This window comes from Sapajus apella, unplaced genomic scaffold, assembly GCF_009761245.1.
Source record: "Sapajus apella isolate SASKATOON/1434 unplaced genomic scaffold, GSC_monkey_1.0 scaffold19, whole genome shotgun sequence".
Classification (NCBI taxonomy): domain Eukaryota; kingdom Metazoa; phylum Chordata; class Mammalia; order Primates; family Cebidae; genus Sapajus; species Sapajus apella.
In genome coordinates, this window is record NW_022436959.1 from 20,453,309 (window position 1) to 20,472,706 (window position 19,398).

Genomic DNA, 19,398 nt, shown 5'->3' on the forward strand with positions numbered 1-19,398 from the left:
AAATAAAAGGTAAAAAAGAAAGAAGCACAAAGGTGGTATTTGGCCTCACTTTATGAGGACATTCAATCTTAATTTAGAAAAAGAGAGAAGAGCATTTTTAGTGTGAGGAGAGAAGCATGGGAACTGGAAAGAAGTAGAGAGCTTTTCAGACACACCTGTTTTTGTAAGTTTGTTTTCAGGTAACTATGCTTCCGTTTCTATGCAGGTGAGGTTGTAGGTCAGGGGTGTGTGTGTGTGTGTGTGTGTGTGTGTGTGTGTGTGTGTGTGTGTGTGTGTCTATAAATCCACACCCATTTTTAACCAGAAACGTCCAGAATACATTTCTAACAAGAGCACTGGCCAAGACAGGTAAGCAAGCAAAGTTCCCAGATTATTTTAATCTGTGGTCAAGCTTTGCTATATTTAAATAATCACCTTTTGCTATTTAAAAGTAAAGCTTTCAGTAAAGGGTGGGGTAAGTGAAATGAATTTGTATTTTTCTTCTTTTACTGAACTCAATTGCCTTTGCTGGTTTCATAATTTTATCTCTATTTATATTAATGCTATTAGATTAAATTGACATCAACCACAAAAACAATCCTTTAAAAATTATTCTACAAGTAAAAATAGCTCTTGTTTATATTCTTTAAAGTATTGTTTTATTTTAAAATACAGGAAGTTATAATATCAATTACTTATGTTAAATTGCTTCTGAAAAATAAAATACTAGTGTCAGAAAATGCTAACTGATGAATGTTTATACAATTTTTGACATATGGCCTCCCAAATGCATTTTAAGCTGCTGTAGGGCTGTAACCACGCCGTATTCATCTGTATTCCCCCAAGTAGCTTAACCTTGCAACCGATACTAAAGGACCCTCAGCAATTTACACTATATTTTACCAAGGAAAGCATTATTTATTCAAAATCTACAATGTACAAGTTGTATTGCTTTGTCACATAATATATTTAATATCTTTTTTATAATTTGTCAGTGTAAAACCAGAAAACCAAGATTTTTATTTTTTAATTAGAAAGTATTTTACAAGAATACATAAATACTTGAAATTTGAAAAAGAAAAATGGTTCCCACTTAACTCGAAACTTGGCAGCTTTAAAACAGCAAAAAATGATGAAGTGCTTTTTCTTTTTTAAAATGCAGATTGCACCTGCTTGCCTCTGTACCTAACATAGAAATTTTTTCTAATGCTTCCTCCAGATTGACTTTTCTTAACTCTTCTTTATATCCAAGATCCCTGGAAGAATTTTAATGAAGTTTAGGACCCTCTTACCATGGAAAATGAAGAGACATAGAAGATTTTGCACACAATTTCTGGGGATTTTGAGCCTTCTGTAGCTCATCCACAGGCCTCCAGAAGCCTGCTGGATCCAGGTTCAGATCCTGTCCTAGATGGCTGCCTCAGTTCCTTCACTGCAACTCCCAAGTTAACTGAGGCTGCCTACCCTGGGTTGGGCTTTGTGTTCCAGAGTCAACTGTCCCCATCCTCTACTAAAACTCACCCTTTTTTTGTTTCAGTCTTTAAATTACAAGATGACTGAGTCCTTAAGGTACAGCATGACATTCTGAAATGTTTTATGGTTTAATAAGTTGTAGGAGCTTAAAGGAAATCGTTATCAGGCACCACAGTAATTGTTTAACAGGGTTTTTTAATGCAGGGTGTGGGGAGGGGTCACAAGCAGGCAGGCCAGGCGCAATCATTTGAGGTCAAGAGTTCGAGATCAGCCTGGCCAACATGGTGAAACCTGGACTCTACTAAAAATACAAAAATTATCCAGGTGTGTTAGTGGGCGCCTGAAGACCCAGCTACTTGGGAGGATGAAGCAGAAGACTTGCTTAAACCCAGGAGGCAGAGGTTGCAGCGAGCGGGGAATCTCACCATTGCACTCCAGCCTGGGCAACAATAGTGAAACTCCATCAAAAAAAAAAAAGAAAAGGAAAAAAAAAGAATGAGAGAGAGAGAGAGAGGAAGGGAGGGAGGGAGAGAGGGGAGAGAGGGAGGGAGGGAGGGAGGGTTTACTTGGGATTAGGGAGGGAAATAAAGTAAGGTTAACCTGGAGTGGTCACTCTTTTCAGTCCACAGAGGGGCTGTAATATATACACCACTGGGAAAGGGAAATATTAGAACGGGAGGAATGAGGAAATGTCTGGAGAAACCTAGAATCTATAAACTTCTTTACCACCTAATTGTTCTCTCCCATGACTACAGTTGCTATTTTAAAATGACTAGGGTATTAAAATTGCCAAATGTTTTGCCAATGCCAAAACATTGTGTCTTATATATCTTCCCATTTTCCACAATGCCTACTACAATAAACTATAGCAACATCTTTGTTTGAAAAGAATCACTAAAGAATCATTCACTAGCCATTTTAGCTAAGGAATTTCACTGTTTTGGTGAGGAATTCACTACTAAATAATATAAGTCAATCGGAAAGATATCTTAAAGGAACCTTAAATAAATGTGAAGAATACCTGTACATTTATTTTATATTTTGAGGTAAATTTTCAAAACTGCATGTGCCAACCATTTTCAAATGAGTTTTATATGCTAATGCTGTAACTAAACATCTCACAAGTATTGAAGACTTCCTGTAATATATTTATCAGGTGGTTTGCGACCAGATCAGACCCAACTTTGGACTTTAGTTTTTATCTTAACAGCACATTGAGTTAAGAACCAGTTTGAATTCTAGCTAACCAAGAGAGAATATAATCATGGCACATCTACTCTTCTCTGTACATATGTCTAATTTATAGCAATATGACAGCACTTGATTTTTATAAAGAGCTGTGTTATAAATGACAGGCAAAATTCTGAGTAATTGCTGAAGCATGAGAAAGGTAAAATCCATAAAGGAACTGAAGGACAAGAATCCTCCACATTCTATTTTTCCTCTGATTTCTATTTTAAGCAATATTTGTTCATGTCTAATCTTTTATTGGTATAGATTTAAAATGTTTTGACCTATTAGATACAGGAGAATCAAAAGGAAAGACTATGTCTGCATGCTAAAATTCACTCTATAGTTTACAGGCCATTAGAAAACATAACCTAATTTGTGCTTCATCTTGGTGGTGTGAACACTACATAGCAATTCAGAAGCAGGCTTTGTGTGCCCTGATCTCTCTCTCTTTTAATTATACAACACTATGCCCAGGATGCTCAGAACATGACTTCTCACCAACTGAGCATCTATCGAGTTAAATATTTTTAAAATAAAAAATGAATTAAAGTTCTATGTGTTTGGTTATACCATGTCAAACCAAAAACGCAGATCAGTCAGACATCACAGGATTGGTCCAACTCTTAGCAAATATCTTCTAATGATAGCTTGAAGTAACTCACTAGATTCTGAGAATTCCTTTCTGTCATCTAGCTCCTTCTGAGAGATTCTCTAGAAGACATGATGCTACACTCAGCTTCAGCTCTCTGCCTATTACTCGTCACAGTTTCTTCCAACCTTGCCATTGCAATAAGAAAGGAAAAGAGGCCTCCTCAGACACTCTCAAGAGGTGCTGTAAACTTATTTTATTTTCTAAACTCAGTCGCTTAAATTGCTTTTTAAAATATCTACTGTCTTCACTCGTAGTCAAATTATGAAGCAAATTAAACTAACTGAATGATTTTTGTTGTGTATGACTTCAAAATAGATTTTTACAAACAGAATGGATCAGTTTATTTTAGGCAATGGATCAAATCAACCAGCAAACAATAAAATAAATTTGCATTATCTTTAACTGAAATAATAGAGAATTGGCTTGCTGTCTCTTAGAATACCAAGTAACCAAAGTCCTAGAAAATAATGATTGATTGCTATGTCATATTAGTGTCCTAATAGCAATTTAAGATTTTTCAAAATTTGCTCAAATTCTCAGTTCTCTATTTCCCAGTCCTCCAAAATAAAAAATAATTTGGAATGATTTTATATAAGCCTACCCAGAAAATTATAGTGTACCCCAAACCCTGAGAATTTGGGGTAACCAAGTCTCGCTATATTGACTCTGGAAGACAGATGCAGTGGTTTTAGACATAATCAAGGATTGCCATTGGCTACATGTTTAGAAAACATTTCTTTTAGTACTTACTGTTTTACTTTGTCCTAAGAAACAAATATACATTCAACTTTAAAAAAACATTTTATAAAAGAAAAAATTCTCAAAGTTGGTTTCTATATTTCCAAGTAACAGAAGTAGGAACAGAATTATTTGTCTCCCCATAGCTATTCAAAATTAGCAGTATTACCACAGAGCACTGAGCACTTGTTTGCTACATTCCACATTACCACTGCAAATAGTGGTCAAGTGCTTTGTAGTAATACTGCTAGTTTTGAATAACCATGTAGGAATATATATATATATCAGAGGTAGGAACAGAGTAATTATATTATAGTATATATAGAGTAAATATAGTATATATTTATATATAATTATATCTAATAATATCTTATGTAATAAATTATATTAAAATATATAATTATAAATATATATATTATATATAATTTCAAATTCTAAAACATTGACTTGTTTCCCAAGTACATTTCATTTCTTAAGAGATGTATTGAGTGCCAACCAAGTGCTCATCAATGTTTACCTAAGCTAATTAATTCTACTTCAGTTTAACAAATATACAAACTATATATACAGAAAGTCAATATATTTTTGCAAAAGAAATGAATTAGAAAGTTGAAATATTTTCCTAAACATAATCCTGTTTCTCTGTATAGCATAATAGTTGTAAAACAATGAGTTCAGTAGCCTTAAAGTGCCAGAGACTCAGCTAGTAATTGCCCTTAAACACTGTTCAGGTCTGCATTAAGCAGCATTGCTATAACTATACAAGGCATCAATATTCTGTGTGTTCACTTCTAAATAGTTATTTAAAACTCCTTCCAAATTTTATGAAAAATGTATTACATTTGTATGCCCTATTTTAAACAACTTAGAAGTTCTGTTTTTTTAAATGATAAGGAACTAATTTAATGCAGAAGATGACCAATGACTGTTAATGAGAATTGGTTTATATTTGGCAAAGTCTTTTACCATCTATTGCTACTTGTGAAACAAGTGAGAGAATAAGGCTCAGAACGAATGAAGATTAAAGGGAGGGGTGAGTGGGAGGAGGTGGGATACAGTATATGAAACTCCTCACAGCACAGAGCAGCATATGAAGCCCCTTAGAACACAGGGCAACATCAGTGAAGTAGAAAAGGTAGTAAGGAGAAAAAGAAGATTAATTAGAAAAAGATAGAAGAAGGTTCAGGGAGAAAAAAATACACATACAATGATACGAAAAATCTCAACTTCCTTTGAATCAGAATTGCTGAGTACCTAGTCCAGTGCCTCGCAGATAGTAAATACTTAAATACATGTTAGATAAATGAAGGAAATATCAAAAGACAAGAAAACATAGCCAGAGATAGAGATAGAATTAGAGTAATAAGCAGAAGCCATAAAGAGCATTTAAACTGTGTACCAGCTTTGACCTATTGTGATTATGAGACACAGTATATGACAAATTATTATAATGCAATATGTATTCCCTATAGGGCTATGGATACTTTTTTTTAGAACAGGGATTATATTGCTTTATGTGTATATTCCCATTGCTTTGTGGAGTAAGATATACAACAGATGTTCCTTTACTGTTTGTGGAACCAAATTGAACAGGAGCAGAGAATACAAAGTTTTCCTATTGCTAATGTTCCAGTATTAAATGATATTTGCAACAGAACAGGGAAAATTAAGCAGAGGCCTCGTCTCACTTGCTGTTTTAGAATAACTTTTACTTAACGCAAAATGTGCTATATACATACAGCATGTGTTCAAGCAAAGTTGGAGAGAGGCTCTTTCAGAATTATTACAGAGAGCAAGAGTTCCTGTTAAGATGTGGCATTAAACTAACAAGAGATGTTTTCCAATGTTAAGATTTTAAATCAGGAAAAAAAAAAAAACCAAAAACATTGCTAGTGAGAATGTAAAATGATACAGCTACTTTAGAAAATAAGCTAGCAGCTCCTCAAAAAGCTAAACATAGAGTTACTGTTTGATCAGCAGTTCTACTCCTAGGTATATACCCAAGACAAATGAAAACATCTACCGCTCAAAACCGTGTCTATGTATGTTCACAGCAGCATTACTTGTAAAGGCCGAAAAGTAGAAACAACCCAAATATCTATTAACTGATGAGCAGATAAATAAAATGTGGTATATCCAGACAACAAAATAATATTTGAACCATAAAAAATGAATTAAATAATAGTACATGTTACTATATGGATGAACCTTAAAAAGGTCATGCTGAATGAAAAAACTTTAGTCACAAAAGGCTACATATTGCATGATTCCATTTATATGAAATGTCCAGAATAAGCAAATCTATAGAGACAAACAGTAGATTAGGGGTTTCTTAGGGCTATGGCAGTTGAAGAAAATGGGGGGGAGGTGATAGCTACATGGTATAGGGTTTCTTTCTGAAGAGATGAAAATGTTCTAAAACTGATTGTGGTGATGGTTATACACTTTGTGGATATACTTTTAAAAAGTATACTGTTTTTTGTTTTTGAGATAGAGTCTCACTCTGTCACCCAGGCTGGAATACAAGTGGCATGATCTCGGCTCACTGCAACCTCCGCCTTCTGGGTTTAAGCGATTCTTCTGCCTCAGCCACTTGAGTAGCTGGGACTACCGGCACACACCACCATACATAGCTAATTTTTGTATTTTTAGTAGAGACAGGGTTTCACCATGCTGGCCAGGCTGGTCTCGAACCCCTGACATTAAATAATCTGTCTGCCTCAGCCTCCCAAAGTGCTGGGATTACAGGCATGAGCCACCATGCCTGGCTAAAAGTTTACATTTTCAATAGGAAGTTGTATTGGTATATGAATTTATTTCAATAAGACTGTCACCAGAAAACAAACATGCAAAACAAACAAATAAGCAGAAATCATGGAATCATATTTATCTTGCTTTCTAATTATCCATGATATTAAAGCCAGAAACTGTGGTCTGACAACATTTGAAACATGTAAGAAAATCTGGGCCCAAACTGACCTTCAAATAATTCTAATTTTCACATTAATTCAGTCTTTCTCATTCATAGACTGAGACATTTCCTGAAAATACTCAGTAATGTTTTTTGAGGTTCTGTGTATTCTTCTCCTTGATGATCTTATTCTTTAATTTCTAATGTACATTCCCAACTACTCATACCGTTTCTTTAAGGCTAATGGGTTCTCTTAATAATCATTGCTTTCTGTTTTTTCTCTCCATTCTTTTGGGTGTTTCCAAAACACATGTGCTTTATTATATCTCTCCGCCATGAAATTCCCACACTAGAATTTTTTCCATGTCAGAATTCAAAGCAAATTCTCTTATTTCACAATGTATACTGACTTAGAAAAGGTCAGAATCTCCTGGGACTTAAAATACGAGGGCATTATACAAACCAAAGTATTCCTAATAATATTACAAAGTATGCAAAGATTAACCGTTAATTTCCAAACATTCTGAAAGTCAGAGCTTTTACATTACCCAAAGATCTCCTTTCAATCAGCTCTAGTCATAACAACATTTATTAAGCACTTACTGCATTCAAGGCCATGGGCCTCAAGGTTTGAAATACAGTAGCAAAACCTCAATGCTACAATCTAAAGGGAAACCACTTCCATATCTAGTGAAAATTGTGTGTCCTCTGCACCATATGTCAGCCAACAGCTTGATGGCTTAGTTACAATCTGTAGGTAGATATCTGCTTTTTAGATAACCATTTCAGAGCTCTTCTGTTGTTCTTGGTTACTGCATTGATTTCTCTCTTCTATTTAGGATGGGGAGATGACATCACTTGGGTACAAACTTATGAAGAAGGTCTCTTTTATGCTCAGAAAAGGTAACATGCCTCCTCAGCTCATATTTTCCTTTTATTTGTAGTAGAATCATAATAATTATACATATTTATGGGATATAGGGTGATATGCTGATACATGTACACAATGTATAATGATCAAATCAGGGTAATTAGCATATGCGTCACCTCAAAAATATCATTTCTTACTGATGGGAACACTCAAAAATCCTCTCTTCTAGCTTTTTTAAAATATACAATAAACTATTGTTAAGTATATGTACCTATAGTGCAATAGAATACTACTAGAACTTATTCCTCCTATCTAGTTGTATTTTTGTATCTATTCATCAACCACTCCTTAACCTTCCTCCTCCCAACCCTTCCCAGCTTCTAACAACCACAGTTCTACTTCTATGAACTCACCTTTTTTTTTTAGCTACCCTAAATGAGTGAGAATATGTGGTATTTATCTTTCTATTTCTGACTTATTTCACTTAACATGTCCTCTAGGCTCATTCACGCTGCTGTGAATGAGAGGATTTCATTATTTTTTACAGCTGGGTAGTATTCCACTGTGTATATGTAACACTTTTTCTTTATTTATCCATCCATTGATGAACATTTAGGTTGATCCTATATCTTGGCTATTGTGAATAGTGAGTCAATAAACATGGAGATACAGATATCTCTTTGATATACTGATTTTTTAAATAAACAGTAGTAGGAAAGCTGGATCATATAGTAGTTATATGTTTGGTTTTTTGAGACTCCTCTATATAGATTCCATAATGGCTGTACTAATTTACATTCCCATCAACAGTGTATAAGAATTCCCTTTTCTCTGCATCCTTACCAGCATTTATTTTGTTTTGTTTTGTTTTGTTTTGTTTTTGTCTTTTGGATAATGCCAGTTCTAACTGTGGTGAAATAATGTCTCATTGTGGTTTTGGTCTGCCTTTTTTGATGATTAGAGATGAGATTGAGATTGAGAAGTTCTTCATATACTTGGCCATTTGTGTGTCTTCTTTTGAGAAATGTCTATTCAGATGTTTTGCCCATTTTAAAATCATATCATTTGGGGATTTTGTTGTTATTGAGTTGTTTGAGTTGCTTGTATATTCTAAATATTAGGCCCTTGTCAAATGAATAGTTTGCAAATAATTTCTCCCATTCTACAGGTTGTCCCCTTACTCTTTTGTTTCCTTGGCTGTTCAGAAGCTTCTCAGGTGATATATTCCCATTTGTCTATTTTTGTTTTTCTTGCCTGCACTTTTGAAATCTTACCCATACAATTTTTGCTGGGAACAATGTCCTAAAGGGATTCCTTTATATTTTCTTCTAGGAGTTTTATACTTTAAGGTCTTACATTTAAGTCTTTAGTCCATTTTTAATTAATTTTTGTATATGGTGAGAGATAGGAGTCTAGTTTCATTCTTCTACATATAGATATCCAGGTTTTCCACACCATTTATTGAAAAGGGTGTCCTTTCCCCAATGGATGTTGTTGGTACCTTTGCAAAAAATCAGCTGACTTTAAATATGTGGATTTATTTGTGGATTCTCTATTCCATTGGTCTAGGTGTCTGTTTTTATACCAATACCACACTGTTTTGGTTACCACGGCTTTGTAGTATATTTTGAAGTCAGGCAGTATGATGCCTGTATTTTTGCTCTTTTCACTCAGTATTGCTTTGACTATTTGGAGTCTGTTGTGGTTCTATACAAATTTTAAGATTTTTTCTTTCTGTTTCTGTGAAAAATGTCATTGGTATTTTGATAGAGATTGCACTGAATCTGTAGATTGCTTTCAGTAGTATGGTCATTTTAGCAAAATTCATTCTTCCAATCCATGGCATGGGATGTCTTTCCATTTTTTGGTGTTCTCTTCAATTTCTTTCTTCAATGTTTTACCATTTTTATTGTAGAGATGTTTCACCTCCTTGGTTAATATATTCCCGTGTGTGTGTGTGTGTGTGTGTGTGTGTGTGTGTGTGTGTGTGTGAGAGAGACTTTCGTTTATTTGTTGTTTTTTTGAGCTGAAGTGTCACTCAGTCTCCTAGGCTGGAGTGCAGTGGCATAATCTCAGCTCACTGCAACCTCCACCTTTCAGGTTCCAGCAATTCTCCTGCCTCAGCTACCTAAGCAGATGGGATTACACACGCACGCCATCACACCCAACTAATTTTTTATTATTGGTAGAAACAGGGTTTTACCATGTTGGCCAGGCTGGTCTCGAACTCCTGATCTCAGGTGATCTGCCCACCTTGGCCTCCCAAAGTGCTGGGATTGTAGGCGTTGGTCACCATACCCAGCCTTTTTGTGGTTATTGTAAATGGCATTGCTTTCTTGTTTCTTTTTTTTTTTTTCCACTTAGTTTGTTATTGTTGTATAGAAATGCTACTGGTTTTATGTGTTGATTTTGTATCCTTTACTCCGTTAATTTTAACAGATCCTATAGATATCCCATAGAAGATTCAAAAACTGACATTTTAGTGTTTAAAAAGATGCCACAAGTATTTGCTCTGCTATTGCATGCCACTGTATGACTAGTAGCTGCTATTAGAAAGCATTTTATAAACCAAAGTTCTAAATACCTCTATATTCATGTATTTATTACTCAAGCAAGCTTTTCAGTATGTTGTAGAAACAAAGCAGTATTATTTTATAGGCATTATACAGGCTTAAACAGAAAACTGGTTTAGGGCAGCAGTTTTAAGACCTGTTTGAATATCAGAACAATTTGAGTAGCTTTTTTAAAAATCCAAATTTATAATTAATAAGTCAAGTATTCCTTGGATGTCCAGTGCTATGTGCCAGACACTGTTCTAGGCTCAATGACCAAGTATGACACAATTTTTATTCTTAAAAACCTATTAAGCATTTGGGAATGAAGCTGAAAAACATTACGAAAGCTCCCAAGAATTAATAAAATAGCTAAAAAACATTCTATTGCAATACTCATTAAAGATGAAGAAAGATTACAGATTAACTATTGTTTCCATATTAAACAAGCATTACAAAAGAAAGAAGTCTACAGAAGAATCTCACTTCCAAATATCAGTGTAACAAACCAACAACATATTAGTAAGGAGCACTAGTAGAACTTTAAATATTATACGCTGATAAACTGAGGTTTAGTCTGGGAATGTCAGGGTGGTTTAGGATTAAGAAATGTATTAATTAAAATAATTTAATCTTTATAAGGAAACAATCCATACAAGTATCTCTCATCTCCATAAAATTCTGAAAAGGCATTAAACAGAATGAAACATCCATATCTGAATTTTTGACACCCTGCATTTGAGACTATTAATTTATTTAAATTAATCCTAACAAAGAGACAGCATTCCAACAGCAGCAACAACAAAAAACCAACATTATGCTACTGGGAAAACAAATAGAAGTGTCCCATTAAAGTGTGGATAAGACAAGTATGTCTACAATCACAGCAATTTCTAACATTTTTCTGGAGGTACTAACTAATGCAATTAGTTGAGAAAAAGGTAGAAAACATAGAAAGGAAAAGTTAAAAACTATCTTTATTTTCAGATGATGATTTATATACGTGAAAAACTAAAAAGAATTTAAAATATTCAGAATAACAAAAATTCTGTTGAATTAGATGAGAATAAGTTAATATTTAAAAATTCATTGCATTTATATATAGAAAATCACATACCAAAAAACTTGTAAAATACCTCATTTACAATGACTAAAAAGAAAATACCCCAGAATAAACTTGACAGATGTGCAAAATCTCTAGGAACCTTAATACTCTAAAAATAAAAAATATTTGGCAGTGCATATTGTATTCTTGGAAAGAAAGACTGAACATCATAAAAATGCCCATTATCTCTATACTTTAAAAACTTTTTAAGATGATCACAACAAATCATGATAAAAAATTTTAAAAGGTAATTCTAAAATTGAAATGAAAAAACAGACATGAGTAGTTAGGATAGTTAGGAACATTCTTAAAACAGAGCAATGGAGATTAAGACTTAATCATGATTCAACACTGTATAAAGCTATAATAAACAGTATGTCACTAGTAAATAAATAAAATATGATAAAAGTATGTAAATAAATAATTAAAACTTTACAAATGGATTAGGATCTCCAAACAAAACACATAGAGGAACTCAATGTATTAAAAAACAGTTTCCCCTGGCCCTACATCCTGCCTCAGCCTCCCGAGTAGCCACCACACCAGCTAATATTTCTATTTTTGGTAGAGACAGGATTTCACCATATTGCCCAGGCTAGTCTCAAATTTATAAGCTCAAGGGATCCTCCTGCCTCGGGCTCCCAAAGTGCTGGGATTACAGGCATGAGCCACTGTACCAGGCCTCACTTCACCTTAAAGGATGTTTATCAACTGCAATTGAAAGGATCAAACAATACATTCTATATCAATAGAAACAAAACAAATAGGTAGCTACGCTTACATCAGATAAAATTGACTTTAAGTCAAAAAATGTAAAGAGACACAAAGAAGGTCATTAAATAATAAGAAAGGTATTAATTTACCAAGAAGATACAATTATAAATATATTTCCATCCAACATTACAGTACCTAAATACATAAAGCAGATATTAATAGATCTGAAAAGAGGAATACATTACAAAACAATAATAGTAAGGGACTTCAGTACTCTACTTTCAACAATGAACAGATCATCCAAAAAAGTCAACAAGGAAACATTGGACTTGAACTACACTTTAGACCAAATGGACCAACAAACATATACAAAGCATTTAATCAAACAGCAAGAGAAGATACATTCTCAATGGCATAGGGATTATTTTTTAGAACAGATCACATGATACACCACAAAATAAGTCTAACAAACTTAAGAAGACTGAAATTATATCAAGTATCTTTTCTGACCATCAAGAGATGAATTGATAAAATGTGGTATATGTACACAATAAAATACTATTTAGTTATTGAAAAGAAGAAAATCCTGAATAACTATACAAAGAGCCTATTTCCTTTGAGGCTCACAATCCACTTAAAATCAAAGCAGTATTTTAAAAAATCATTCTATATACCCAGACGTTGGTCTAGGCAATGAATTTTTGGATATGACCTCAAAAATACTGGAAACAAAAGCAAAAATAGGCAAGTGAGATTACATCAAACTAAAAAGCTTCTGTACAGCAAAGAAGACATTAACAAAATGAAGAAATAACCAACAGAATGGAAGAAAATATGTACAAGCCATGTATCCGAAAAGAGGCAAGTATTCAAAATATACGAGGAACTCAAACAACTCAACAAAACACAAATAAAATTTGTGTTTTAAAAATGGACATAGGGCCGGGCGCGGTGGCTCAAGCCTGTAATCCCAGCACTTTGGGAGGCCGAGGTGGGTGGATCACAAGGTCAAGAGATCGAGACCATCCTGGTCAACATGGTGAAACCCGGTCTCTACTAAAACTACAAAAAATTACCTGGGCATGGTGGCGCGTGTCTGTAGTCCCAGCTACTCAGGAGGTTGAGGCAGGAGAATTGCCTGAACCCAGGAGGGGGGGGTTGCGGTGAGCCGAGATTGCGCCATTGCACTCCAGCCTGGGTAACAAGAGCGAAACTCCGTCTCAAAAAAAAAAAAAAAAAAAAAAAAAAATGGACATAAGACCTGAATAGACATTATTTAAAAGAAGACATACAAAGGGGCAACAGGTAGATGAAAACAACACTTAACATCACTAATCATCAGGGAAATACCAATTAACACTACAATGAAATACCACCTCACTCCTTTTAGAAAGATTATTACCAAAAAGATAAATAATTTTAAATCAGGAATAGGGAACACAGGTTATGTAATAATTAGTGTCTGAGAGAAGTTGGTAGCCATCTGAGAAAAACATAAATTTTCATCCCAATCTCACATTTATGCAAAAATAAATTAGAAAGATATAATCATAAAAATTAAAAAATTAAGAACTAGAAGATTCTACTGCAAAATTTTATTTATTTAAATGCTTGGAATAGGGGAGAGCCAAGATCATAGTGAGGCAAGAAAGATACCTGGGGTTCAAAAATAAAGCCCCTAGTTTTTCTACTCTAGATGATCCCCCTGGCCTCACCATAGTCCGGTCTGTTAGACTTGAGTATAGCCAAAGAAAAGGAAGAGAGGAAAGAAAAAGCCTAAAAGAAATGACTAATATTTTCAATTATATGGAATTTTCTGCATAACCAAAAACTTACAGTGAACAAAGGAAAAATATTTTTATATATTTTTTTATTTTTTATTGTACTTTAGGTTCTGGGGTACATGTCCAGATCATGCAGGATTGTTGCACAAGTACATTCACGGCAAGGTGGTTTGCTGCCTCCATCCCCATCACCTGTATCTGACGTTTCTCCCCACATTATCCCTCCCCAACCTCTGCAGCACATGTTACAAGGGTGACTTTCTCTAATATGCAATGTGCTCCTGTATATTAATAAGATAAACAGAAAAAAATGAGCAAAGAATATGAAAGTTCACAGAATAGAAAAATAAGTAACTCAAATATGTAAGATTGACTATTTTTTTAAGAAAGAAAAACCACATTAATTTCCCTTTTTTCACCTATTGGATTAAAAAAATTTAATAACTAGCTTTAGTGAGAAAAGAGAAAATAATTACTGCTCATGCTACCAGAGAGAATATGAATTGGTATAGCTTCTATGGAGAGTATATATCAGAATTATAAATGCACACACTCTTTGCATGTATTTCCAGAAATTCTACTTCTGGAAATGTATTCAGAAACATATCCACCTATGTGCAAATCATTTAAAAAAAAAAAAAAACAGTATGATCTCTCATTTCAGGAATGTGGCATCTTCAGGGACAGTTACCTGCTTTTTAAAGGTGAATTATAGTTTAATATACTACAAGTCCTATACTATGGATGGGAACTATTATAGTTTATAATGTCACAAATTTTCTCAGACCAAAGGTATCTTCCACAAAGGTAACAGACTGGGTTGACCCATCATTCAATGATTTTCTAGGGTGTAGAGGCATGGCTACTATTACTGCCACCTCATTAGGTGTGAATAACTCAAGTCATAGAAGGAAAAATGTGCCTTCTACATTAGAAAGTAACAGATTGTGAGATAGAAAAAGAGGAAATCTATCTTCCTTAGAACAGATTTACAGTTTAGAAAATTCAAAAGAATATCTGTCTGAAAATGAACCATGCGTGGATAAATATAAACCAGAAACTCAGCATGAACATGCTGTGCATTTAATTAAAAAAAAAAAAAAAAGGAAGTTTTTGAAACCTAGTTAAAAGCTCAAGTCTTAGAAAGGTAGCCAAAACAGGATGGATCTATTTTATTAATAACAGCTCCTCCTGGATATGGAAAGACAATGACCATAAAAAAGCTATCAAAGGAGCATGGTATTCAACTACAAGAGTGAATTAATCCAGTTTTACCAGACTTCCAAAAAAGGTGATTTCAAAGAAAAGTTTAATACTGAATTAAGCTTCCATATGTTTCCCTATCAGTCTCAGACAGCAGTTTTCAAAGAGTTTCTACTAAGAGCAACAAAGTATAACAAGTTACAAATGCTTGGAGATGATCTCAGAACTGATAAGAAGATAATTCTGGTTGAAGATTTACCTAACCAGTTTTATTGGAATTCTCATGCTTTACGTGAAGCTCTAAGGAAGTATGTGAAGATTGGTTGATGTCCTCTTATATTTATAATCTCTGACAGTCTCAGTCGAGATAATAATCAAAGGTTATTGTTTCCCAAAGAAATTCAGGAGGAATATTGTATCTCAAATATTAGTTTCAACCCTGTGGCACCAACAATTACGATTAAATGTCTTAATCCAATAGTGATTATAGAAGCTAACAAGAATGAAGGAAAAATTACTGTCCCTGACAAAACTTCTCTAGAGTTGCTCTGTCAAGGATGTTCTGGTGACATCAGAAGCGCAATAAACAGCCTCCAGTTTTCTTCTTCAATTAGGAGAAAACAACGCATGGCCAAGTAATAGTCCAAATGAAGAAGAAAACCTGATAGGGTTTTTGAAAATGAAGAGGTCCAAGCTATTGGTGGCAAAGATGTTTCTCTGTTTCTCTTCAGAGCTTTGGGGGAAATTCTAATTTTAAAAGAGCCTCTTTATCAGAATTATACTTACGTCAGTTGCCTCTCATTTACCAAAATATTGCTTGTTGAACCTGAGATTGTAGTAGAAAACTCACACATGCCAGGAGAATTATCTAATTTATATCTTCACCTAAACTATGTAGATTTCTTTGTGGAAATTGATGATATTGTGAGAGCCAGTGAATTTCTAAGCTTTGCAGATATCTTCAGTGGTGACTGCAATACACGCTCTTCACTCAGGGAATACAGCACATCTATAGATACGAGAGGGTGATACATTCCAACAAAGTCTGAGGATACTCTCATTGCCAACGAGGAGGATCAAGTTTTTGACTCTTGCACAAACCCCAGTGGTTTCTAATAAATAAAAACTATTGGGAAAATTCCCTGGCAGCAAAAGCACTTTTTCCTGACTTCCATCTACCAGCTTTATGCCTCCAAACTCCGCTATTGCCGTACTGACTACTAATCATTCCATTGAGAAATCAAGCTCAGATTTCTTTTATCTAAGATACTGGAAGGCTCCCTCTGAAGTGACACTTTGGAAGATTGAAAATGGAAGCCCTGACTGACAAGGAGCATGGAATGATAGAACCTGACAGTGGAGATGAAGCCCAACTTAATGAAGGACATTAAGCCCAGCTTCATGCAGTGGTATCTCTGGGTGAATCTACTCAAGCCACCGAGCCGGAAACCTGGTCTCCTCCTTTGAGTCAGAATAGTGCTAGTGAACTGTCTGCCAGCCATTCTCAGCCCTTTTCAGCCCAAGGAGACGTGGAAGAAAACATAATAATCGCAGACTATGAGAGGGATAAATATATATACATATTCACATAGATTTCAGTTATATACCTGCAAACCTCTGGGAGAAAACATAAGAAAAAGTAATACAGCATACTTACAGAAGCCAGCAGTAGGGGGAAGAATTTTTATCTTTTGAAGTTTTTTGTGGTTAAACTCAAAATGACCCCCCAAAAATGTATTAAATAGGGAACTCCCACTTAGGTTGTTTGTACATTCTGCAATGTGCAAGAATGAAAGAATGTGAACGTAGCCAAATATTAATAGCTTTTTTGTAAAAACTTTTTTAAAAACTAAATTAAAAATCTTTTACTTTCCTGAAATCTCATAATAGGTGTTCACTGGAAACAAATACATTTTTCATAATACCCCTTTATCTCTGGATATAGAATTGATTATTTTTTATTTTTTAAAATTATTTACTTTAGGTGCTACTATATCTGGCATTTCTCCCCATGTTATCCCTCCCCATCCCCCCGCTGTCTTTCCCTACCCCCCTCAACTGCCCCCAGTGTGTGATGCTCCTCTCCCTGAGTCCACATGTTCTCATTGTTCAACACCCACCTATGAGTGAGAACATATGGTGTTTGCTTTTCTGTTCTTGTGTTAGTTTGCTGAGAATGATGGTTTCCAGAGTCATCCAAGTCCCTACAAAGAACTCAAACTCGTTTTTTATGGCTGCATAGTATTCCACAGTGTATATGTACCACATTTTCTTTGTCCAGTCTATCATTGATGGGCATTTGGGTTGATTCAATGGAAGTCTAGTATTTCTTTTTTTTTTTGAGACAGAGTTTCCAGTCAACACTCAGAAACAGGTTGTTCAGTTTCCAAGTGGTTGTGCGGGTTTGTGTGTGTTTCTTGATCCTGAGTCCTAGTCTGACTGCGCTGTGGTCTGATAGACTGTTTGTTATGATTTCTGTTCTTTCGCATTTGCTGAGAAGTCATTTGCTTCCAATGATGGCGTCAATTTTAGAGTATGTGCAATGTGGTGCTGAGAAAAATGTATATTCTGTGGATTTGGGATGGAGTGTTTTGTATATGTGTATTAGGTCCACTTAGTCCAGCTCTGCATTCAAGTCCTGGATATCCTTGTTAATTTTCTGTCTCATTGATCTAACATTGAGAGTGGAGTGTTGAAGCCTCCCACTATTATTGTGTGGGAGTCTAAATCTCATTTTAGGTCATTAAGAACTTGCTTTAGGGCCGGGCATGGTGGCTCACGCCTGTCATCCAAGCACTTTGGAGGCCAAGGTGGGCGGATCACCTGAGTTGGGAGTTCAAGACCAGCCCGACCAACACGGTGAAACCCCGTTTTTAAAAAAAAAAAAAGAGAGAACTTGCTTTATGTATCTGGGTGCTCCTGTGTTGAGGGCGTATGTATTTAGGATACTTAGCTCTTCCTGTGGGATTGATCCTTTTACCATTATGTAGTGTCCTTCTTTGTCTCTTTTGATCTTTGTTGAAGTCCATTTTATCAGAGACTAAGATGACAACCCCGGCTTTTTTTTTGTTCTCCATTTTCTTGGTAAATCTTGCTCTATCCCTTTATTTTGAGTCTATGTGTGTCTTTGTATGTGAGATGGGTTTCCTGAATACAGCACACCGATGGGTTCTGAATTTTTATCCAGTTTGCCAGTCTGTGTCTTTTCATTGGGGCGTTTAGGCCATTTACATTCAATGTTAACATTGTTATGTGTGGATTTGATTCTGCCATTTTGTTACTGACTGGTTTTCTTTCCCATTAGTTGCCTCATTTTCTTCATTGCATTTTTGGTCTTTGCCAACTGGTTTGCTTTTGTAGTGACTGGTACTTGTTCCTTTCCATGCTTAGTGTTTCTTTCAGGAGCTCTTGTGGAGCAGGTCTGGTGGTGACAAAATCTCTCCATAATTCCTTGTCCATAAAGGATTTTATTTCTCCTTCACTTACGAAGCTTAGTTTGGCTGGATATGAGATTCTCCCCACTCTCTTCTGGCTTGTAGGGTTTCTGCAGAGAGATCTGCTGTGAGTCTGATTGGCTTCCCTCTGTGGGAGACCTGGCCTTTCTCTCTGGCTGCCTGTAGCATTTTTTCCTTCATTTCAGCCCTGGTGAATCTGACGATTATGTGCTTTGGGGTTGCTCTTCTTAAGGAATATCTTTGGGGAGTTCTCTGTATTTCTTGAATTTGAAATTTGGACTGCCTTGCTAGGCTTGGGAAGTTCTCCTGGATAATATCCTGGAACCTGTTTTCCAGCTTGGATTCATTTTCCCCATCATATTCAGGTACACCGATCAAGCATAGATTAGGTCTTTTCACATAATCCCATATTTCTTGCAGGCTTTGTTCATTTCTTTTCACTCTTTTTTCTCTTGTCTTGCCTTCTCTTTTTATTTCATTGAGTTGATCTTCAATCTCTGATATCCTTTCTTCTCCTTGATCAATCTGGCTATTAAAACTTGTGTTTGCTTCATGTAGTTCTTGTGCTGTATTTTTCAACTCCATCAAGTCATTTATGTTCTTCTCTATGCTGGTTATTCCAATTAGCATTTTGTCTAACTTTTTTTCAAGGTTTTTTGGTTGCTTTGCTTTGAGTTAGAGCATGTTCCTTTAGCTCAGAAATGTTTGTCATTAGCCACCTTCTGAAG

The 19,398-nt window shown here is 35.1% G+C and overlaps 1 protein-coding gene, 1 long non-coding RNA gene and 1 pseudogene across 3 annotated transcripts in view; 2 read left to right on the forward strand and 1 right to left on the reverse strand.

Moving 5' to 3' along the window:
* Nucleotides 1-241: 241 nt before the first annotated feature.
* Nucleotides 242-19,398, forward strand: part of AGR3 (anterior gradient 3, protein disulphide isomerase family member) — a 23,720-nt gene continuing 4,563 nt past the window's right edge. Inside the window, exons 1-4 of one of the 2 annotated variants that reach the window (XM_032287053.1) lie at nucleotides 242-348; nucleotides 3,379-3,514; nucleotides 7,826-7,889; nucleotides 9,026-9,073. In XM_032287053.1, coding sequence (XP_032142944.1) covers nucleotides 3,406-3,514; nucleotides 7,826-7,889; nucleotides 9,026-9,073 — 221 coding nt within the window. In that variant the 5' untranslated portion in view covers nucleotides 242-348; nucleotides 3,379-3,405. The remainder of the gene's footprint in view (nucleotides 349-3,378; nucleotides 3,515-7,825; nucleotides 7,890-9,025; nucleotides 9,074-19,398) is intronic. The other variant, XM_032287054.1, reaches the window with a different exon arrangement.
* Nucleotides 14,432-16,807, forward strand: LOC116557276 (annotated as a pseudogene).
* The window catches only part of LOC116557558, a 532-nt gene continuing 464 nt past the window's right edge, over nucleotides 19,331-19,398 (reverse strand). Inside the window, exon 2 of the long non-coding RNA XR_004271574.1 lies at nucleotides 19,331-19,389. This is a non-coding gene — a long non-coding RNA (uncharacterized LOC116557558). The remainder of the gene's footprint in view (nucleotides 19,390-19,398) is intronic.